This window comes from Rhinoderma darwinii, chromosome 1, assembly GCF_050947455.1.
Source record: "Rhinoderma darwinii isolate aRhiDar2 chromosome 1, aRhiDar2.hap1, whole genome shotgun sequence".
Taxonomy (NCBI): Eukaryota; Metazoa; Chordata; class Amphibia; order Anura; family Rhinodermatidae; genus Rhinoderma; species Rhinoderma darwinii.
The window spans coordinates 386,814,140-386,835,888 of NC_134687.1; the positions used below are offsets into that span (position 1 = coordinate 386,814,140).

The 21,749-nt window shown below is 44.6% G+C and overlaps 1 protein-coding gene across 3 annotated transcripts in view; it reads right to left on the reverse strand.

Annotated features, from left to right (window-relative positions):
* LOC142652779 (uncharacterized) overlaps window positions 1-21,749 on the reverse strand; it is a 159,986-nt gene that overhangs the window by 49,218 nt on the left and 89,019 nt on the right. For all 3 annotated transcript variants that reach the window (XR_012847929.1, XM_075828466.1, XM_075828459.1), the window contains exons 8-9: window positions 5,643-5,797; window positions 2,103-2,180 (exon numbers count right to left, since the gene is read on the reverse strand). Coding sequence is in view for 2 of the 3 variants with exons in the window: in XM_075828466.1 (XP_075684581.1) it covers window positions 2,103-2,180; window positions 5,643-5,797 (233 nt within the window). In the remaining variant the exon portion in view is untranslated. The remainder of the gene's footprint in view (window positions 1-2,102; window positions 2,181-5,642; window positions 5,798-21,749) is intronic.

Sequence of the window (21,749 nt, forward strand, 5' to 3'; positions counted from 1 at the left end):
AGGCTTGAAACGTTGCACTTGGGTAAAAAAAGCATCCTACATTTTTCACTTTATCTGGAGTGCTGCCTTATACTTGGATATTACTGGATACTGAAGGACACGTTTGGTACCCTGCAACTATTTTTTTTGTTGAAGCCTTCTTGATATCTATACTGCATGGGGCGTTGTTAGCACCAGGCACTCAGATTTTTTGCCTAGTGCCCCGGATCTCCAGCCAGGGCATTGGGGGGGGGGGGCTGAGCAATTTGCCAGGGCCGCTATCCTCTCAGGGCCGCCCAGCACACAACATTAATGGGCCCCAGTGCTAGCGACAGCCGCATTCAATTGTATCTGCATCCTCAGGACGCATATACAATTGAATACTATGGGACGTCTATTGAATACTTGAATAATTGAATACTATAGGACGCCTACAAGACGCAGGGACGGAGTCATGGCTGGAATAAGTCGTCACAGTGGTATGGGCCGGATGGAGAAAAAAAAGGAAAGGTAACAACTCTAATCAGAGAAGACATCACCTGTGAGTCACTGGATATAAATGTGCTGTAATCACTTATATGGTCTGCGAAGCCCCTGTGTATAACTGGCATCTACCACTATATGGTCACTACATGATGGTAATATTGGTCTTTATATAGTGGTTTTTATTCAGTAACAGTATGGGGTATTATTCAGTCACCATGTGCTTATGGTGTGGCAGTATTATTTGGACCTTATATAGTGTTATTCTTGGTAATATTGGTCTTATAATAGTGAGTTGTGTTCAGTAACAGTATGCAGGTAATATTTTATTTGGTATAGTGGTATGATTTAATAACTGTATATGTATACATATGGTTTCTGCATACCGTCTTCTGAATTTACTTAATTATTGATACAGTAATTCAGAATTTGGGGCTCCACCTTTAACTTTGCCCAGGGCCACACTTTTTCTAAAGCCAGTCCTGGCTGTACGTCATGTACAGAGGTCACTCTGCAGAGGTGAAGGAGGAGCTGTGCTATGACCATCACCTATTGTCAATTATGTGATCCTGTGTTATCTGCCTCCAGTTTTAAATAGAGGTTTTAGCTTTTCATTGTTATCCTGCTTGTGATGATAATGAGATGACTGCTGAGAAGATATTTCTAAAGGAACATGTAGTGTAAGGGCCTTCACAGGCTACCGAGACAGATTGTTGATTGGCGCTCGTTTCCTCCTTTCACAAGGAGCTATGATCGGTTATGTATGATTGCTTGTTACTACGATCAGTTGTCCCCATACATATCTATCGTGTCGGCAGCACGTCTCCCTGTTTACACAGGGAGATGCGCTGCCGACAATGATAATATTTTCTGCTGCAGAAACGATATGATTAGCCGATAAACGAGCGTTCATCGGCTGGTCGTTGCCCTGTTTACACAGGGAAATGATCGGGAACGAGTGCTCTGTGAACGCTCGTTTCCCTGATAAATGACCCATGTAAAAGGGCCCTTAGTCTATTGTGAGTGCTCAGTAGTGAGTACGAAAACTGCTAAATATTTTTTTTGTATAGATTGTGACATAGAATATTAAAAGGCAAAAACAGCATCCAAAATTTTTTCAATCTTGATTTAAAACATTACGTCATATTCTGACAAAAGTTTGCCTATGAATGTTAAAGTGGCTCTAAAATTGGAGCTTAAAGGGGTTGTCTCATCATAGACAACCTCTTTAATATGGGAGCCGACCTCCAGACAACCCTCAGCAAACAGCTGATTTTCTTGGGGGAATGTAGTATTACACGGCAGTTATTCAAATAAATTGCCATCCATGTCATACATGGAGATCTCGAGTCCGCCAGAGCGATAGCCGCTCTTACAGAGCAGTTCTCCGTTCTGACTAATAGAGTCAGGTCTTTGAGCTGACGTTCAAAGGCCCAAATAGGGCATATGGGCAGGGGTTGTCTTCATTAGACAACTTCTTTAACTTTAAATCTACCTTTCATTAGCTAAAGTTCATCCTGATTCACCTGTAGTCCAAAACACTTTATAGCAAGCTGAAACCCTTTTAGGACCAGAAACAGTTGTGTACTTTATATGCCCAAAAATGTAAAGAGAGAAGTTGAATTTTAGTTTATTCCTACCTTTTACGATGCTTTTCCAAAAGAGCAGTGATGGCATTATCTGTGATATTACAGCCATTCATTGATAGACTTTGTAAGCTAAGTGAACAAAATACAGTAAAACAAAATAAAAGTTTCTTTGTGCAGCAGTAAAAAAATATAATAATAATAAAATAGAAATAAAATAATAATGATTTACTTAATCCGTGTCTAAGTTTTGCACAGCAAAATTAAGGCTATGTTCACACGGGGTATTTTGCCGAGTTTTTTGACGCGGAAACCGCGTCGCAAAACTCGGCAGAAACGGCCCGAGAACGCCTCCCATTGATTTCAATGGGAGGCGTCGGCGTCTTTTTCCCGCGAGCAGTAAAACTGCCTCGCGGGAAAAAGAAGCGACATGCCCTATCTTCGGGCGCTTCCGCCTCCGACCTCCCATTGACTTCAATGGGAGGCAGAAGAAAGCGTATTTCTCGCTGTTTTATGCCCGCGGCGCTCAATGGCCGCGGGCGAAAAACGGCGCGATAATTGCCGCGAAAATCGGCGTGCAGGGAGAGGAATATCTGCCTCAAAGTTCCAAACAGAATTTTGGGGCAGATATTCCTCCCCCAAAATACTCCGTGTGAACATAGCCTAATACAGTTTAATAAGTAATCAAAACTGAAAAGAATACTAAATATGATGGTTCATTTACAAGATGTTTAGAGAAACTCTAGTAAATAGTGGAGGTTCCCAATTATGAATATTTTTTAGATGTACTGCATAGGTGCTTAAAATACATAATGATTTTAAATAAAGACTATTTTTAATGTTGCTTTTTAAAAAACATTTGAGGTATTGGAACTTTATAAGTTCCCTATCTTCTACATAATGTGATTGGCGCTGTAATGTAGATTACAGCAGTGGTTTTTATTTAGAAAAACGATCATTTTTGACAAAGTTATGAACGATTTTAGCTTTATGCTAATGACTTTCTTAATAGACAACTGGGCGTGTTTTACTTTTTGACCAAGTGGGCATTGTGGAGAGAAGTGTATGACGCTGACCAAATGGCCTTCCATGTCATACATGGAGATCTTGATCTTACTAGATCACTATGTGCAGCCACATACACCCACATTAACGTTACTGAAGTGTCCTGACAGTAAATATACATTACCTCCAGCCAGGACGTGATGTCTATTCAGAATCCTGACACCTCGGTAACGTTTGTGTGGGATTTACAGCACAGCAAGCGTAATCTCGCGAGATTACGCCGTAAATGACAGTTTGCAGCGAGATTACGCTTGCTGTGCTGTAAATCACTCACAAACATTTCCGAAGTGTCGGGGATTGTGAATAGACATCCCGTCCTGGCTGGAGGTGATGTCTATTAACTCTCAAGACACTTCAGTAACGTTAGTGTGTGTATATGTGGCTGCACATAGTGATCTAGTAAGATTACTATGTGCAGAGTCAATGAATGGAGAGAAGTGTATGATGCTGATTGGTCAGCGTCATACACTTCTCTCCACAACGCCCACTTGGTCAAAAAGTAAAACACGCCCAGTTGTCTATTAAGAAAGTCATTAGCATAAAGCTAAAATAGGTCATAACTTCGTCAATAATGATCGTTTTTCTAAATAAAAAACACTGCTGTCATCTACATTACAGCACCGATCACATTATGTAGAAGATAGGGCACTTATAATGTGGTGACAGAGCCTCTTTAAGTACCATATAACAAAATTGTACGTGCAAATACACACACAGTCATTCAAACAAAAGGAAAATCCTACAATTGTCATTAAGTTACAATGTGCAGATACTTTCGTAATTTGTTCCATTAAGTGCAACCAAATTCCCTGTGCTTAAAGGGTACAAAAATTATTAGAAATGTACTCACTGCAGTATGTGAGTACACTCGCTAATATACATTTCGGTCCCTCGTCTCACTGATTCTGAGATTTTCATAGATTTTATAGCTCTGCCGGGGGACCGGAAGTCTAGATGCACAGTATTTTTTAAAGACGATACGACTCTTCGTCACGTGATCGACCCCGCTGTACTCTATGTAATTTATGTACTACTGCTACTGCTACTGCTGGTACATAGAGTACAGTGGGGACTGTCACATGACGAAAAGTCGTATTGTCATCAAAGAAGGCTGTGCAACTAGACTGCAGCACTATAAGAATCTATGAAAATCTCAGAATCAGCGTGACGGTGGACCGAAATGTATATTAACGAGTGTACTCACATACTCCAGTGAGTACACTGCTAATAATTTTTGGTCCCCATATAACCCCTTTAAAGAGGCTCTGTCACCAGATTTTGCAGCCCCTATCTGCTATTGCAGCAGATCGGCGCTGCAATGTAGATTACAGTAACGTTTTTATTTTTAAAAAACGAGCATTTTTGGCCAAGTTATGACCATTTTCGTATTTATGCAAATGAGGCTTGCAAAAGTACAACTGGGCGTGTTGAAAAGTAAAAGTACAACTGGGAGTGTATTATGTGCGTACATCGGGGCGTGTTTACTACTTTTACTAGCTGGGCGTTGTGTATAGAAGTATCATCCACTTCTCTTCAGAACGCCCAGCTTCTGGCAGTGCACACACAGCCGTGTTCTCCAGAGATCACGCTGTGACGTCACTTCCCCAGGTCCTGCATCGTGTCAGACGAGCGAGGACACATCGGCACCAAAGGCTACAGATGATTCTGCAGCAGCATCGGCGTTTGCAGGTAAGTCGATGTAGCTACTTACCTGCAAATGCTGATGCTGCTGCAGAATCAACTGTAGCCTCTGGTGCCGACACGATGCAGGACCTGTGAGTGACGTCACAGATCTGCACTGCCAGAAGCTGGGCGTTCTGAAGAGAAGTGGATGATACTTCTCGTCAGAACGCCCAGCTAGTAAAAGTAGTAAACACGCCCCGATGTACGCACATAATACACGCCCACTTGTACTTTTACTTTTCAACACGCCCAGTTGTACTTTTGCAAGCCTCATTTGCATAAATACGAAAATGGTCATAACTTGGCCAAAAATGCTCGTTTTTTAAAAATAAAAACGTTACTGTAATCTACATTGCAGCGCCTATCTGCTGCAATAGCAGATAGGGGTTGCAAAATCTGGTGACAGAGCCTCTTTAAGGTATATTTTCTGTTCACTGGAGTCGTATAGATGTTAATTTATAGATGTATTATGCAAAATATGCTTTAAATCATAAAAAGTAGAAAAAAAAATTGTTTTCAATGAAAAACTGTAAAGAAGCATATTTATTTCTGTATTTTTTTTAGCTTGGGGATACTTTTGGATACACTGTTTACGTATTCTTGTCCAAATGTATAGAATGTAAAGACAAATTTTTATGGATGTGTTGTATGTTTGTTTTAGCATTTTGCAGTTATTTTGTAATATAGTAAAATAAAAAAAATAAAAAAGAACAGATAAATGTTATCTTATCAAATATGCTGGATTATCAAACTGTCCTAGAAAATTATATATCATTTAAAATATAGGAATTCTACTGCCCTTCATATCTCATTCTAAATATACTTTTATTCTATAGCTTTACTTACCATGCAGAGGCCTGTACAAGAGAAATGATGCCTCTATCAGTGGCCCCGGTCCAGCTTATATTCACCGATATTAGTCGGGTGAGGTAATGACTGACATAGAACAAAACTGTGTCTCCTTTAAATATCTCACCACTACAGTTTGTTATATTCAGTTCCTGGGTGAACAGAATTTAGAGAATGACCCACATGTACTTATTTTCATGACATGATGCAATGAGAACAAATGTAGGGTAATTAATAGCTACCAATAAGATATTAGGCTTTATTTGTGTATGGCAGTATAAAGAAGTAAATTTATAAGCTGGTATCTTATACACTATGAAATACTGTATTATATAGGTCTTATTCACACTTTGACGTTTTGGTGAAATTTTTCATGAGTTTTGTAACCAAAAGTAAGAGTAGATCCTAAAGGGAAGAAAAGTGTAACTGAAAGTTTAAAAAACATCTGCCACCACCTTTTTGTTGCCCTCACTGAGGGAAGCATAAGGTAGTGAGAGAGACGCTGATTTCAGCGTTATGAGTGTTATGTCTCTGTGTGCTGTAGCTTTTGTAAAACGTACAGTTTAATTGTTGCAGCACTCGCATCACGCTATGGAGGAAGAGTCTGATGTATTTATGAGGTGCCAATAACCCTGCCCACCTGCCGCTGATTGACAGTTTTGTCCTTATGCACAGTCAGGGGCGTAGCTAAAGGCTTATGGGCCCTGGTGCAAGAATTCAGCTTGGGCCTCCCCAACACCACCAGACCCCTGTGCACGCCGTTGCCTAGCCGCCTTGCCCAACAGCCCCAATGGATGCCCCCCATAGCTGCTTCCACATTATAATGCTCCCCATAGCTGCCCCACAGAGTATAACTCTCCCCATAGCTGCTCCCTCCACAGTATAATGCCCCCATAGTAGCCCCACACAGTATAATGCCCCCATAGCTGCCCCCACAGTATAATGCCCCCCATAGCTGCCCCCACACTATAATGCCCCCCATAGCTGCCCCCACCTTATAATGCCTCTCATCGCTGCCCCCACAGATAATGCCCCATAGCTGCCCCATACACAGTATAATGCCCCCCATACCTGCCCCCACACAGTATTATGCCACCATAGCTGTCCTCACCATATAATGCTCCTCGTAGCTTCCCCGACACAGCATAATGTCCCCCATAACTGCCCTCCACACTGCATAATGCCCACCATAACTGCCCTCCACACAGTACAATGCCAACCACAGTATAATGACCCCTATATCTGCACCCATAGTAAAATGACCCCTATATCTGCCCCCACAGTATAATGACACCCATAGCTGCTTCATACATTATAATGCACCCCATACAGTATAATGCCCCCATACAGTATAATGCTCCCAAACAGTATAATGCCACCATAGCTGCTTCATACATTATAATGCACCCCATACAGTATAATGCCCCCATACAGTATAATGCTCCCAAACAGTATAATACCACCATAGCTGCCCCATACAGTATAAAGTCCCCCATATAATATAATGATCCTATAGTTGCCACCATATCAGCCCCCCTCCCATAACCAGTATAATGCCCCCCATATGTGCCTAATAGAAAAATAATAATATAATTACTTACCTATCCCCGTTCCTACGATGAGTGGAGCATCCTTCTCCTCCTTTGGCCTGTGCTATGAGTGACTCGGCATAGACAGGCGCAATGACATCACTACATCATGCCTGATGCGCCGAGCCGCTCATGGCTCACGGCACAGTGCATGCTGGAGGAAGGAGCTATCAGCTCCTTGCTCCAGCATTGAATTCAACTGCATCTGCGTCCTGAGAACACAGATACAGTTGGGACCGGGATCAACGCTGTCAGCGCTGTGTGGCAACGGGGGCCCTGAGGGCCCCCCAGGCTTAGGGGCCCGGTCACAACTGCGACCGTTGCGACCCCTATAGCTACGCCACTGTGCACAGTAATAGGGAGAAAACTGTCAATCAATGGCGGGAGGAAGGGCTAGCCGCAGCTCTTGAATAGATCAGACTTGTTCTCACTGCAACGATTAAACTGTAAGATGTACAAAAACGACAGAACAGGAAGACATAACGCACATTAGGGGTTAGTTCACACGTTGCGAGAATACTGCGGATTTTCCGCAATGGAATTAGTTGCAGAAAATCCGCAGCAAATACAGTAGCAGAAGAGTGGATGAGATAAAACAAATCTCATCCACACGCTGTATAAATACTCAGAGGAAAAAACGCTCAAAAATTGACCTGCGGTGCGGAGCTTTATTCCGCAGCATGTCAATTTTATTTGCGTAAACACTGCTTATTTGTTGCAGGGTTTCCCCATTGAGCTCAATGGGAGGTAAAACTCGCAACAAATAGCAGTTGTTGCCTTATTTTGAGGCGGGTTCGCAGCGATTCCGCTGCAAAAAACGCAACTCAGGAAAAAAAAAAAAATCTTATACTTACCCAGAAGTCTGTGCTCCTCCCACCAGCGCGGCCTCCTAGGATAACGTTTCATCCCATGTGACCTTTGCAGCCAATCACAGACTGTAGCGGCGGTCACATGGGATAAAAGTCATCCTAGGAGGCCAGCCTGAATGACGCCAGAGGGCCAGCCTCCTGGGATGACGTTTCAACCCATGTGACCACCACTGCAGCTAATCGCAGGCTGAAGCGGTCTTTTTCGGATGAAATATCATCCTAGGTGGCCGCAGTGGACATTCTGCGTGAAAAACTGCACCAGAGTTTGAGGCGTTTTTTCTTCCTTGCGTGCTTTTATGCAGCGTATCCGCCCTGTGTGAACTCAGCCTAGATTCGATTTAGGGAATTTTAGATGTAGGGAATGATTTTTGCAGAATAGCAGTAAAATAAAATTAGTTTTCGTTAAAAATAAAAATTAAATTGCGGCAAAAAAAAATTGATTTGACAGCGACCTCTGAACACAGCCTAAGAGCTTGTATAGGGGGATGGCAAAGCCTCAATTTAATTTTCATGCAAAAATTGGTTGGTGAATTCCTGTGGTCTTGGTGTTTCTTTAACGCACGCACTTGTGAACGTAGACATTTGTGGTATGTATAAACTCCTCACATCTTACAGTTCCTTACAGAGTACAATTTTTTTGCATAAGAGGTCTGCTTGAGTACCCATTTAAGTCTCAAAGTAGAATTTTCATTCAACTTTTGCTTATAATCACTGATGCAAAATGGTGTGAAGGTGGTCGTGTGTATAAATTATTAGGGTAGGTAATAGGTAAAGATCACCTATCGCACAGAAATAATGTAACAAAGAGACCACAAAGGTGTACACCACCAAAATAGACAGAAATTTAAATAAGGGGAGGGAAAGGGGAAAAGTGTGTGGTCTAATGGTTAATAAATAACTTTTATTGATTAGTTTAAAATGAACAAGTAGGATTAAAATGCCTTTAGTGCAAGGGTGGGTATGTGTGAGTGACCCCCAAACTCACATACCCCTAAGCCAATTGGGAGTAACCAATTGTGTCAGACTGCCAAGTAGATTGAGCTCCTATAAAATTGTAAGGGCAGAAAAGCCGTCTGCCGTGTGCTGTATCAGATGAAACTATGATTTATTGAAGCAACGCCCAAGTGTGTGGCTGGGACGTTGTTATGATATATTCATGCGTTGTAGACTTTGCGTTGTGGACTTTGTAGCAGGCAGACCCCAAAGTATCAGCAGGGTATGGATGCTGTAACCCCCACCCAGTCTGGGTAGAGAGTAAAGCAGAGAGATCCCTGGTTGTAAACCGGGAGGGACAAAGAAAGTGTCCCGTTCGAGAAAAGACAGCGTCTAAATAGTTAGCGCTGTAGTGATCGAGTATCTCTCAGCTGATGGAGTCAAGCCCCGCACATACCCCGGTGAGGATAAATCGTCCCACCGGGAAGAGACAGCAGTGCGCCCGTGAAGCGCCAGGTCTCGCTCTGCTGTCAGAGCGAGACAGCGTGAGTTCCAGCGCAAGTATCGCGGGATCTCGCTAGTCTTCGGCAGAGCGGCTGGCAACTTCTATCAGAGGCAGAATCAACTGCAGGTACGTATGAACTACAATTGAAAGTTAGGACAGGGAGGCTATTAGCTTGCACTCAGGTGGATTAAAAACGAGAACTATAACCCGATGCGCGTTTCGCCAGCATTCTGGCTTATTCTAGGGGTGGGAGGCCACCATTGAAACTCCCTATATATAGGGTCCTAGCTGACTGACAGCCTCATCGTCCAATCAGGGACTTTAGTCCAAATTAATGTAAAAACAGATGCAGTTCTCATTGAGAATTTAGAGAACTGTATAAGAGATTGAACAATGACTTGTAGAGCACCATATATAGATCTGAAATAAAATTGTTGACAAATTAGACATGTCAAAGATCCTACAGGTATTGGAAATACCGATAAGGAGAGAAAGGAGAACAAGAAGTCAAAGGGAAATAATTCTGACTGATTGTACCCATTGAACTTAAAGGAAACAGCGAAGTCCAAAATTTTCATTAAGTCCAGAGGGATTGACTGTCTTCATGTTGAAGATCCACTCGCTCTCTTTTTTGAGAAGTGCCTGATCTAAATTGCCCCTTCTTATGCCCAAGCATATTTGGCATAAGCCCAGCCTTTCAAGGAAGTCCAATTTGAATTATGTACATCCTTGAAATGTCTAGCTATTGGGGTCGGGCTGAATGGTCTGTTTTTTATTCAGCAGTCATTCATGTTTTTCTCAAAATTGACAATGGAGTTGATGTGTTTTCGGATGCGAATACGTAATTCCCTCTTTGTTTTGCCGATATACCTGAGGCCACAGGGACATTCAAGGCAGTAGACAACACCAGGGGTGGAGCATTTGATGTGGTCTGTGATCCGATGATGGATACCAAAAGCATCCACAATTTCTCTTTTCTCCACTAGGACTCGACAAGCCTTGCACATTTTGCAGGGATAAAAGCCAGGGTTAAGTACTACGTTGCTTCTGCTCTTTCTTGAAAAACGACTTTGGAGCAAAATGTTCGAAATGGTTTTACCCCTTCTATATCCTAGGGAAACTTTCTCACCCAAAAAATTGTTGAGGACTGGATTACTAAGTAGGATATTCAGAATGTGTTTCATTTCGTCCCAGTTTTCATTAAAGTCCGTAATAAATCGTGGTTGGGATCGTCCTGTGTGAACCTTTGCTTTTGGAGTCAGCAGAGTTTCACGGTCGGTCCTTAATGCCCAATTATAGGCTTTTTTAATATTTATTTTGCTGTAGTTCCTGGCTGATAACCTACTTTTCAGTTCTGCTGCCCGAGTTTTAAATAATTGAAAAGCAGAGCAATTCCGTCTGAGACGCAGATGCTGCCACAGTGATGTCAGGGTCTTCCCCAGAGCGGAGTCCCGGGCAGAGCGCTAGTACAGGCTCTGCTCCGGGACTCTGTGGAATTCCCTGACATAGCTGTCCATATTGTCCCAGTGATGTCAGGACCACAGCTGGAGTCCCAGGAAGAGCCTACTAGCGCTCTGCCCGGGACTCCAGCTCTGGGGTTGCCCGACATCTCTGTCCATATATGGACAGTGATGTCAGGAGCAGAGCTGGAATCCCAGGCAGAGTGCTATTAGCGGCTCTGCTCCGGGACTCCAGCTCTGGGCAAGCCCCTGACATCACTGTGGCAGCATCTGCGGAGGGCACTGTGGCAGCATCTGTGGAGGGCACTGTGGCAGCATCTACGGAGGGCACTGCGGCAGCATCTATGGAGGGCACTGCGGCATCCACAGAGGGCACTGCGGCAGCATCCACAGAGGGCACTGTGGCAGCATCCACAGAGGGCACAGTGGCACTATCTAAAAAGGGGCTGCCCAATCTTGACATGTGTGTCTGCCAAACACTGTCAACTGATCCGCCGGACTGCATTTAGCGACACTTAAACTGGAAAACTGGATTGTTGAAATAAGCACGTGGAGAAATATCTCAAATTTTAAACCTAGCGGTATTATTATAGTAATGTAGTATTCATTTTATAGTAATGTAGTATTATTATTATTATTATAGTAATATAGTGTTATAGTAGTTCAAATAAGTAATTTATTAACAATAATTTTGTGTTGTATCAAATTTGAAAGTAATGCGGTCCGTCAACTTCCCATTTTTTCTATATGCGGCCCACTTACCCTGCCGAGTTTGAAACCACTGTATTAGAACATCAATCAAACAGTTGGACCTTCAAGTCCCCTAGTGGGACTAAAGAAATGTGTAAAAAAACGTTTAAAAAAAGTAAAAATAAAAGTTGTAAAAAATAAAAGTTTCAAGTAATAACATAAAACACGATCGCCCTTTTTCCCTTATCAAGTCATTTATTATTGAAAAAAATATATAAAACCATACATATTTGGTATCACCGCATCTGTAATGACCTGAACTATAAAAATATTATGTTATTTGTCCCTTGCAGTAAACGCCGTAAAAAACAACCTAAAAAAATAATGCCAGAATTGCTTTTTTTTTGGTCAATTTGTCTTCCAAAAATTGAAATAAAAAGTGATCAATAAGTCGCATGTATCCAAAAATTGGTACCTATAAAAACTATAGCTCATGTTGCAAAAAACAAGCCCTCATACAGCTCCGTCGACGAAAAAATGTAAAAGTTATGGCTCTTACAACTTGGTGACAGAGAAAATATATTATTTTTACAAAAGTAATTTTATTGTGGAAAAAGTAGTAAAACATAAAAAAGTTCTATAAATTAGGTATCCCCGGAATCGTACTGACCCGCAGAATGAAGGTAACATGTAGTTTAAGATGCGTGGTGAACACTGTTTAAAAAAAACTATGGGGGGCGTGGCTTGACGATGGCGGTGTGAGGACGCGTGTGCTCAGAGCTCCGGACCAGCATCACTCTCTGCACACTACCACGGGCACCACTTACCTGCTCCAGGATGACCAAGGGGAGACACCGCAAGTCTCAGTCGGTCACCCCAGGTCCCTCCTCAATGGATCGCTACCTCCGATCCGGCCGCGACGGGTCTTCACCGCGGCCCTCCTCCATCCCAGCAGTAGGCCGCAGCCGATCCCCGACGTCGCGTGGGGACTCCCCGCCAACCGGCACAGTCGTTCCGGCGGGATCTCCCAGAGGACTGCAGGACCGCTGCTCTGAAGCTCCGTCCCCGGAGGTAGGTCCAGATGCAGGGATCGTGGCAGGGTCTGTGTCTCCGGGGAGAGCAGCCGCTCCCCTCCCCCCGCAGCATCCACCAGAGACCGGGCGGGAACATGGCCACAAGGGGAAAAATGGCGCAGTAGATAAGGCACCACTCTCCTCCGCTGTCCCCCGGCATTACCACACAAAGGACATGTCATCATGGAGCCAGGGCACACCAGCCATACTAAGGGGCCCGCTCACCCACTCTGCTGACCGGGGGGACCCCACCTAACGACTTCTACTGGCCCCCCTCCTTCCATGGAACGGACCCTGGCAGAGTTATGGGAGATGGTGAGAGCACTGCCCACGAAATCAGATTTGGATGCTCGTCTAGCCCGACTGGAAGAGAAACATGACCGGGCCATAGGGGTGGTGACCCAGGACTTACGATCTTTAACTGCACGGGTAGACGCATTGGAGCGCCAGAACTCTGTTCACACTACGGACATTTCGGTCCTCTCTCAGTCTATGGACACCCAATGGACTCAAATGAGGGACTTTTCCCTGCACCTGGACGACGTGGAGAACAGGGGGAGACGGAACAACTTAAAGCTGAGGGGCATTTCAGAATCTGTACCGCCTGAGGAGCTAAACGAGGTCGTCACCCATATCTTCAACAAGCTCATGGACAGACCACGTGATTTGGCCATTGAAATGGATAGGGTACTTCGCTTGGCAGGCCCACGGAACAGGGAAAGTAATCGTCCCCGAGATGTCATCTGCAGGGTTCACTTTTATAAACAAAAAGAGGATATTGCACGGCGAGCTTGGGAGCGTGGGGCCATTCCTTTCCAGGGTGCGGAGGTGACCATTTTGCCGGATGTCTCAAGGCTGACCCTACATATGCACAGGGTGATACGCCCTCTGCTGGAGGCAACCAAAGAAGCAGGCGCTTCCTACAGATGGGGCCACCCTTTCCACGTCATCCTCCGCCGACAGGGGCAATCCTTTGTTGTCCGCTCTCCGGACGACCTGGTAGCAGCCTTCCGTTTCCTCAACATCTCCCCAGTGCGCCTGCCAGCCTGGATGGAGCCGCCACCGTCGCTCTTCCCCAGGGGTGGACTGTACCCGGACTCTGTGCGCCCTTCTCAGCTTCCTACTAGAGACGGTCCTCGTGAACAACGGGCGCCTGGACGGCGCTCGCCCCGAAAAAATTGATCGGCCAGTGGCCAGAAGGCTATTGCATCACTGTATCCATGAGGATATAATTGGGGGGCTGTTATGAGTGTCTAACCTTCCTTTTCTCTTCAGGTCTCCTCTTAGGTTTCTGCGGGAGGGAGTGTTGCCAGGCCAAAGGGGAATTTAAGTGGGCCAGGGGGTCTAGTCGGTGAGATCTGGGGGATTGTCTCAGGGAACCTTTTTCCCCATCATACTGCACTGCGGTGGGAGGTCAGAAATCTACATACACCCGTTACAGTAATCCGGCCGAGTCCGGGGTTCCGGCCTGTACTTATTTGGGCTTATACAACCTTAGTCCCACCTAGTGACGAGTCTCAGGGAGATCACCTCTTCACGCCGCTGTCCTTCTACGTTCCCCACTAGGTTTCCGCGCTGTCGTGTCGTGTTCAGGGGGTGTTTTCTCCCGGGCCCGACATAACACGCGTAGTATTGTTTAGGGGTTTTGTACTCTGCTGTCAGTGGGACGCTAGTGTCCCTTTTCTTGGTCCCTCCCCCTCTCTTCGGGGGTAACTGTCTCTTTCCCCGCTTATCTCCCCCTTTCTGTTTTCCTACGGTGGCTCCACATGTCTAACATTACGGTTGTTTCCCTGAATGCACAGGGCCTGAACGTTCCAGTGAAGAGATCCTCCATCCTCCGTCTCCTATGGAAAAAGAAAGCACATGTGGCATTCCTCCAGGAAACTCACTTCCGGGCGGACCGCGTTCTATGGTTGACTGACTCTCACTACACTGAGGGGTATCACAGCACCTCACCGGACTCCAAGACCAAGGGGGTTTCTATCTTGATCTCTCGTTTTCTTCCGTGGGAGCACGTGGAGACTTGCACAGATGGAGCGGGACGGTACATCTTCGTGAAGGGTAGGTTGGCTAACACACTGTTCACACTGGCCACATGCTATCTCGCCAGGTTGCCTTTTTTGAAGGGGTCTTGACGGAGTTGGATGTTTTTTTGGAAGGCACTCTCATACTAGGGGGGGACCTGAACCTTACATTAGACCCAACTATAGACTTCTGAGTAGATGAGTAGATACTCGAAACTGAAGTCCAAGGCACTCAACATATCACTGCCGCAGTCCCTGGTGGAAGATCTGTCTGGGTCCTTCTCCTTTAAGTGGGCCAGAGACTCGCTTCAATACTTGGGGGTCCAACTCTCCAGGGATCTCTCTCGCCTTTATGCAGTAAACTATCCTGCTCTCCTTCAGCGCGTAAAAGGCGATTTGGATTCCTGGACGAAGGGTACCTTCACGTGGTTCGGCAGATGTGCAATCTTCAAAATGAACATTCTCCCACGGATACTGTACTTCTTCCAAGCCTTACCGATTCACATTCCCCACACTTTCTTCCGAGCTCTGTTGTCCTTACTCCACCGCTTCATTTGGGTGGGGAAACCGGCCCGTATAGCCCGCTCCACGCTTTTTCGCTCTAAGAGTGAAGGGGGCGTGGGGCTCCCTGACTTCGTTACTTATCATCAGGCCTCGCACATGGCGCGCATCCTTGATTGGTTCCGCCACACAGAGGTCAAACAATGGGTGTCGATGGAACAGTCTTCCGTAGCTGTCCCTCTGCAAGCCCTACCTTGGCTGGGTAGGGATACCCCTCTATCAGCAAGGACACACCTGACGATAGGGCCCTCTCTGGCAGTTGCGTCGAAGGTCTTCCCCCGGACAGAGATCTCCCCTTCCCAATCCCCCATTTTTCCAGTCCTGGGCAATCCGGCGTTCCCTCCAGGGCGGGAGGGGGGTCCATTTCAAAGCTGGTTGCGGGCAGGTAGGGGCCCCGCCTCTCATTACCTGCAAGGGGAGTCATGGATGACTGGCTCGCAACTGATGTCTTTGACAGACCCTCTCCCTCTCACTTCCTGGCAGGTCGCTCAGCTGAGACACTTCCTGCCTAACCCTGCGGAACATGCTCGGGTTAAAACTCCATTTGAACTCCTCTGTGTGGGCACTGGCTCGATGCGTCACACACTATCCAGACTATACTCCCTACTGATCTCCCCATCCACCCTCTCCACACCCACATATTTGTTACGGTGGGAAAGGGACCTGGAAATCACGCTCTCGGCGGAACAAATAGATAGGATATACACAATGACACATAAATCGTCCATGGCCAGCAGGTATCAGGAAGCGGGTTTTAAAATCTTAACGCGCTGGTATAGGGTGCCTTCCAGACTACACGTTATGATTCCGGCGGTCTCACCGCTGTGCTGGAGATGTGGTGAGCAGGTGGGAACGATACTACATGTCTTTTGGGAGTGCCCGCGGCTGACTGCCTTCTGGTCAGGAGTGTGGCCTATCACCTCCAAATTCACGGACTTCCCGCTCCCATGTACACCGGTCTTCTTCTTGCTCCATCTGTGCGAGATCCCGCTGTTCACATATCGTCGCTCTGTGGTCCCCCATCTAGTGAATGCTGCCAGGGCCTGCATACCAGCGCTGTGGAGACAATCGGCTGCACCGTCACTCAGCATGTGGTTCGATAAGATACAGGAGATCATGAGGATGGAGGATCTCACGGTTTCAATGAGAGGTACTCACGCCAAGTTCATCAAGACTTGGTATCACTAGGTCAGGTTTCAATCATCTTTGGAATTTAGGAATATCGTAGCCTCTTAATTTGCACTTCATACATGACACTTAACAACGGAACTCGTCCCTTCCTTTCCCTCCCCTGTCGTTTCTCTTTTCTCATTTCCTTTTCACATTTCCTTCTAAGTTATGTTTCGCTGTGGGCCTTAATGCATGTCTGCAGGTTCAGGATGCAGGGGATTAGCCCCATTTATTGCTTGACTATACTTTGTTTGTACATCTACCATACAGGATGTCCACATATGCCGGCCTGCGTGCCGAAGTACTATATGGTTGGATATTCTTTTGGCATTTAACGTGATATGTTTGTTTGTAAAATGGATAAATAAAAGAATTTATATTTAAAAAAAAAACTATGGCAGAATTTCTATTTTTTGATTACCTTGCCTCCTAAAAAAAAGGATAACAAGTGATCAAAAAAGTCGCATGTACCCCAAAATGGTACCAATAATAACTACAGCTGGTCCCGCAAAACAACAGCCCTCATACCACTATGTCTATGAAAAAATTAAATTAGTTAAGTAAAATATGCAGTTATGCGGCTCGAGGGTAACATTTCTTCTGTTTCAAGTGGCGATTTATCAAGGCCCTAAAATTAGGGAACCAGGAAGGGGAGGACTCAAATATATCTGCTGGAGCGAGGGTGCCCGTATTATACCAGGGCAACACTTCCCAGCAAAATTCCTCAAACTGCAAAGATGCGGAGTGTGGAACAAAAGGGGGTTAAGAAAGGACGCCATTTATCAGTGCGACACCGGCCTGTACAGAAAGGATTGCTTCACAGCGTAACAAATATTTATGGATTATTTTATTGTTTACCCCATTATTATACCACCTGACTATGCCCCTAATATACTCTGCCCAGCTTACATATGCCCCACATTATAAACTGAAATACCAGCAAAACTCCAAACAAAACTACCACCAAGCAAAATCTACGCTTCAAAAGCCAAATGGCGCTCCCTCCCTTCTGAGCCCTACAGCGTGCCCAAACAGCAGTTTACTTCCACATATATGGCATCGCCATACCTGGGAGAACCCTTTTAACAATTTTTGGGGTGTGTCTCTCCAGTGGCACAAGCTGGGCACGACATATTTCCCACTGAAATGTCACATCTAGGGAAAAATTTTAACTTTGCACCATCCGCAGCGCAATCATTTATGGAAAAGACCTGTGGGGTGAAAATGCTCACTACACCCCTTAATAAATGCCTTGAGGGGTGTAGTTTCCAAAATGGGGTCACTTCTCAGCGTTTTCTTTTATTATTGCACATCTGCAATTCTGAACCAATACAGTGTAAGTTGCCAAATTAGGCCTCAATTTCGCATGGTACTCTCTCACTCCTGAGCCCTGTCGATAGCCCAAGCAAAAGCTTAGGGCCCCATGTAGGGTGTTTCTAAAACCGGGAAACACAGCATAATAATTAGAGATCTGTCTTGTTATGGTGGCACAAGCTGGGCACCACATATTGGCATATCTATGGAAAAAATAAAATTTTCACTCTGCAACATCGAGTGCACACTAATTTCTGCGAAACACCTGCGGGGTTAAAATGCTCGCTACACCCCTAGGTGAATACCTTGAGGGGTGTAGTTTCCAAACTTGAGTCATTTGTAGGGGGTTTCTACTGTTTTGGTCCCACAGGGGCTTTTGAAATGCAACATAGTGCCCAGAAACCAATCCAGCAAAATCTGCACTCCAAAAGCCAAATGGAGATTCTTCCTTTCTGTGCCCTGCCGTGTGCCCGAACAGCAGTTTATGACCAGAAATCAGGTATTGCTGTACTCAGGAGAAATTGCTTTACAAACATTGCTGTTCTTCTTTTACATTTATTTATTGTGAAAATGAAAAAAAATTCGCTAAAGCTACATCTTATTGAAGAAAAAGGATTTTTTTTATTTTCACTGCCCAATCCTAATAAAATCTATGAAACATCTGTGGGGTAAAAATGCTCACTGCACCCCTAGGTGAATACCTTGAGGGGTGTAGTTTCCAAAATGGGGTCACTTGTGGGGTGTTTCCACTGTTTTAGTCCCATAGGGGCTTTGCAAATGCGACATAGCAACCAGAAACCAATCCAGCATTCCATTCTGAGCTCTACTGTGTGACCAAACAGCAGTTTATGACCAGATATCTGGTATTACCGTACTCAGGAAAAATTGTTTTACAAACGTTGCTGTTCTTTTTTTCTTTTATTTGTTGAGAAAATGAAAAATTTTGAGCTAAAGCTACGTCTTATTGAAGAAAAATGATTTATTTAATTTTCACTGCACAATTCTAATAAAATCTATAAAACCCCTGTGGGGTCAAAATGCTCACTAGACCCGTAGATGAATTCCTCAAGGGGTGTAGTTTACAAAATTGGGTAACTTGTGGTAGGTTTCCACTGTTTTGTCCCTTCGGGGGCTTTGTATATGTGACATGGCCTCCGCAAACCATTCCTGCTAAATTTGAGCTCCAAAAGCCAAATGGCACTCTTTCCCTGCTAAGCCCAGTCGTGTGTCCAAACAGCCATTTAGGACCACATGTGGGGTGTTGTTTTAATCGGGAGAAATTGCTTTACAAATGTTGTGGTGCTTTTTCTCCTTTAGTCCTTGTGGAAATGAGAAAAAATTTGTTAAACCTACATTTTCTTTGAAAGAATGTAGATTTTAATTTTCACGGGCCTACTTCCAATAATTTCTGCAATAAACCTGTGAGGTCAAAATGCTCACTATACCTCTAGATAATTTCCTTGAGGGGGTCTAGTTTCCCAAATAGGGTAACTTTTGGGGGATTTCCACAGTTTTGGCACCGCAAGAGCCCTTCATACCTGACATGGTGCCTAACATATTTTCTTATAAAAAGGAGGCCCCAAAATCTACTAGGTACTCCTTTGCTTCTGAGGCCCTGGCATTAGTCTATTAGCACACTAGGGCCACATGTGTGATATTTATAAAAACTGCAGACTCGGGGCAATAAATATTAAGTTGCATTTCTTGGGTAAAACGTTCTGTGGTACAAAAAAAATGGATTAAAAATCTCTGCAAAAAAAAAAGGAAATTAGTAAATTTCACCTTTAGGGTATGTGCACACGATAGCTGCCTTTTACGTCTGAAATTACAGACTGTTTTTAGGAGAAAACAGCTCCGTCGTTTCAGACGTAATTGTTCCTCCTCGCATTATGCGAGGCGTCTTTGACGGCCGTAAATTTAAGCTGTTCTTCATTAAATTCAATGAAAAACGGCTCAAATTACGTCCAAACAAGTGTCCTGCACTTCTTTGACGAGGTAGTAATTTTACGCGTCGTCGTTTGACAGCTGTCAAACGACGATGCGTAAAATACAGGTCGTCGGCACAGTACGTCGGCAAACACATTCAAATGAATGGGCAGATGTTTGCCGACGTATTGTAGCCGTATTTTCAGGAGTAAATCGAGGCATAATACGCCTCGCATACGCCTGAAAATAGGTCGTGTGAACTCAGCCTAACATTGCTTTAATTCCTTTGAAACGTCTAAAGGGTTAAGGAACTTTCTAAATGCTGTTTTGAATACTTTGAGGTGTGAAGTTTTTAAAATGGGGTGACTTATTCGGGGTTTCTAATATATAAAGCCCACAATGCCACTTCACAACTGAACTGCCCCCTGTAAAAATAAAGTAGACATATGGGGGATGTTAATTAGTGACTATTTTGTGTGGTATAACTGCCTGTCTTACAAGCAGATACATTTAAATTTAGAAAAATGCAAATTTTTGCAATTTTTCACTAAATTTTGGTGTTTTTCCCAATTAAATACTGAATGCATCGAGCAAATTTTGCCAGTAACAAAAAGTCCAATGTCACGAGAAAACAGTCTCAGAATTGCTTGGATAGGTAAAACCATTCTGAAGTTATTACCACATAAAGTGAAACATGTCAGATTTGAAAAATGAGGCTCTGTCAGGAAGGTCAAAAGTGGCCAAAGCGAGAAGGGGTTAAAAAACTGGTGACAGAGCCTCTTTAAGGAGCCCTGCAAGTACCATGGCCTCCTGGAGCAGGAACAAAACTAATGGCTGGGATCCGAGTGCCCTCCCATGCTACAATTCCATCTGCATAAAACAAGCTTCATATAGCTACCTGAATTTAAAAAATCAAAAAGTTATAGCTGCTAATACGCGGAGATGTAAAAACAAAAACAAAAAATGTACTGTGTCATTGGACGTACAGTACGTCATAATCGGCAGAGGAAAGTATGGAGTGGGCTCAAGAGCTTAAAGAGGCTCTGTCACCAGATTTTGCAACCCCTATCTGCTATTGCAGCAGATCGGCGCTGCAATGTAGATAACAGTAACGTTTTTATTTTTAAAAAACGAGCATTTTTGGCCAAGTTATGACCATTTTTGTATTTATGCAAATGAGGCTTACAAAAGTACAGTGTTTACAGTAAAAGTACAACTGGGCGTGTATTATGTGTGTTACATCTGGGCGTGTTTACTTCTTTTACTAGCTGGGCGTTCTGACGAGAAGTATCATCCACTTCTCTTCAGAACGCCCAGTTTCTGGCAGTGCAGACACAGCGTGTTCTCGAGAGATCACGCTGTGACGTCACTCACTTCCTGCCCCAGGTCCTGCATCGTGTCGGACGAGCGAGGACACATCGGCACCAGAGGCTACAGTTGATTCTGCAGCAGCATCGGCGTTTGCAGGTAAGTAGCTACATCGACTTACCTGCAAACGCCGATGCTGCTGCAGAATCAACTGTAGCCTCTGGTGCCGATGTGACCTCGCTCGTCCGACACGATGCAGGACCTGGGGCAGGAAGTGAGTGACGACACAGCGTGATCTCTCGAGAACACGCTGTGTCCGTGCACTGCCAGAAGCTGGGCGTTGTGTAGAGAAGTGGATGATAGTTCTCGTCAGAACGCCCAGCTAGTAAAAGAAGTAAACACGCCCAGATGTACGCACATAATACACGCCCAGTTGGACTTTTGCAAGCCTCATTTACATAAATACAAAAATGGTCATAACTTGGCCAAAAATGCTCGTTTTTAAAAAATAAAAGTGTTACTGTAATCTACATTGCAGCGCCGATCTGCTGCAATAGCAGATAGGGGTTGCAAAATCTGGTGACAGAGCCTCTTTAAACCACTCCATACGCAGCGAATGTCAGCAGCAAATTACAGCTGACACCCTGCTCTAATGACAGGGATTGGAGATAAACTCCAATCC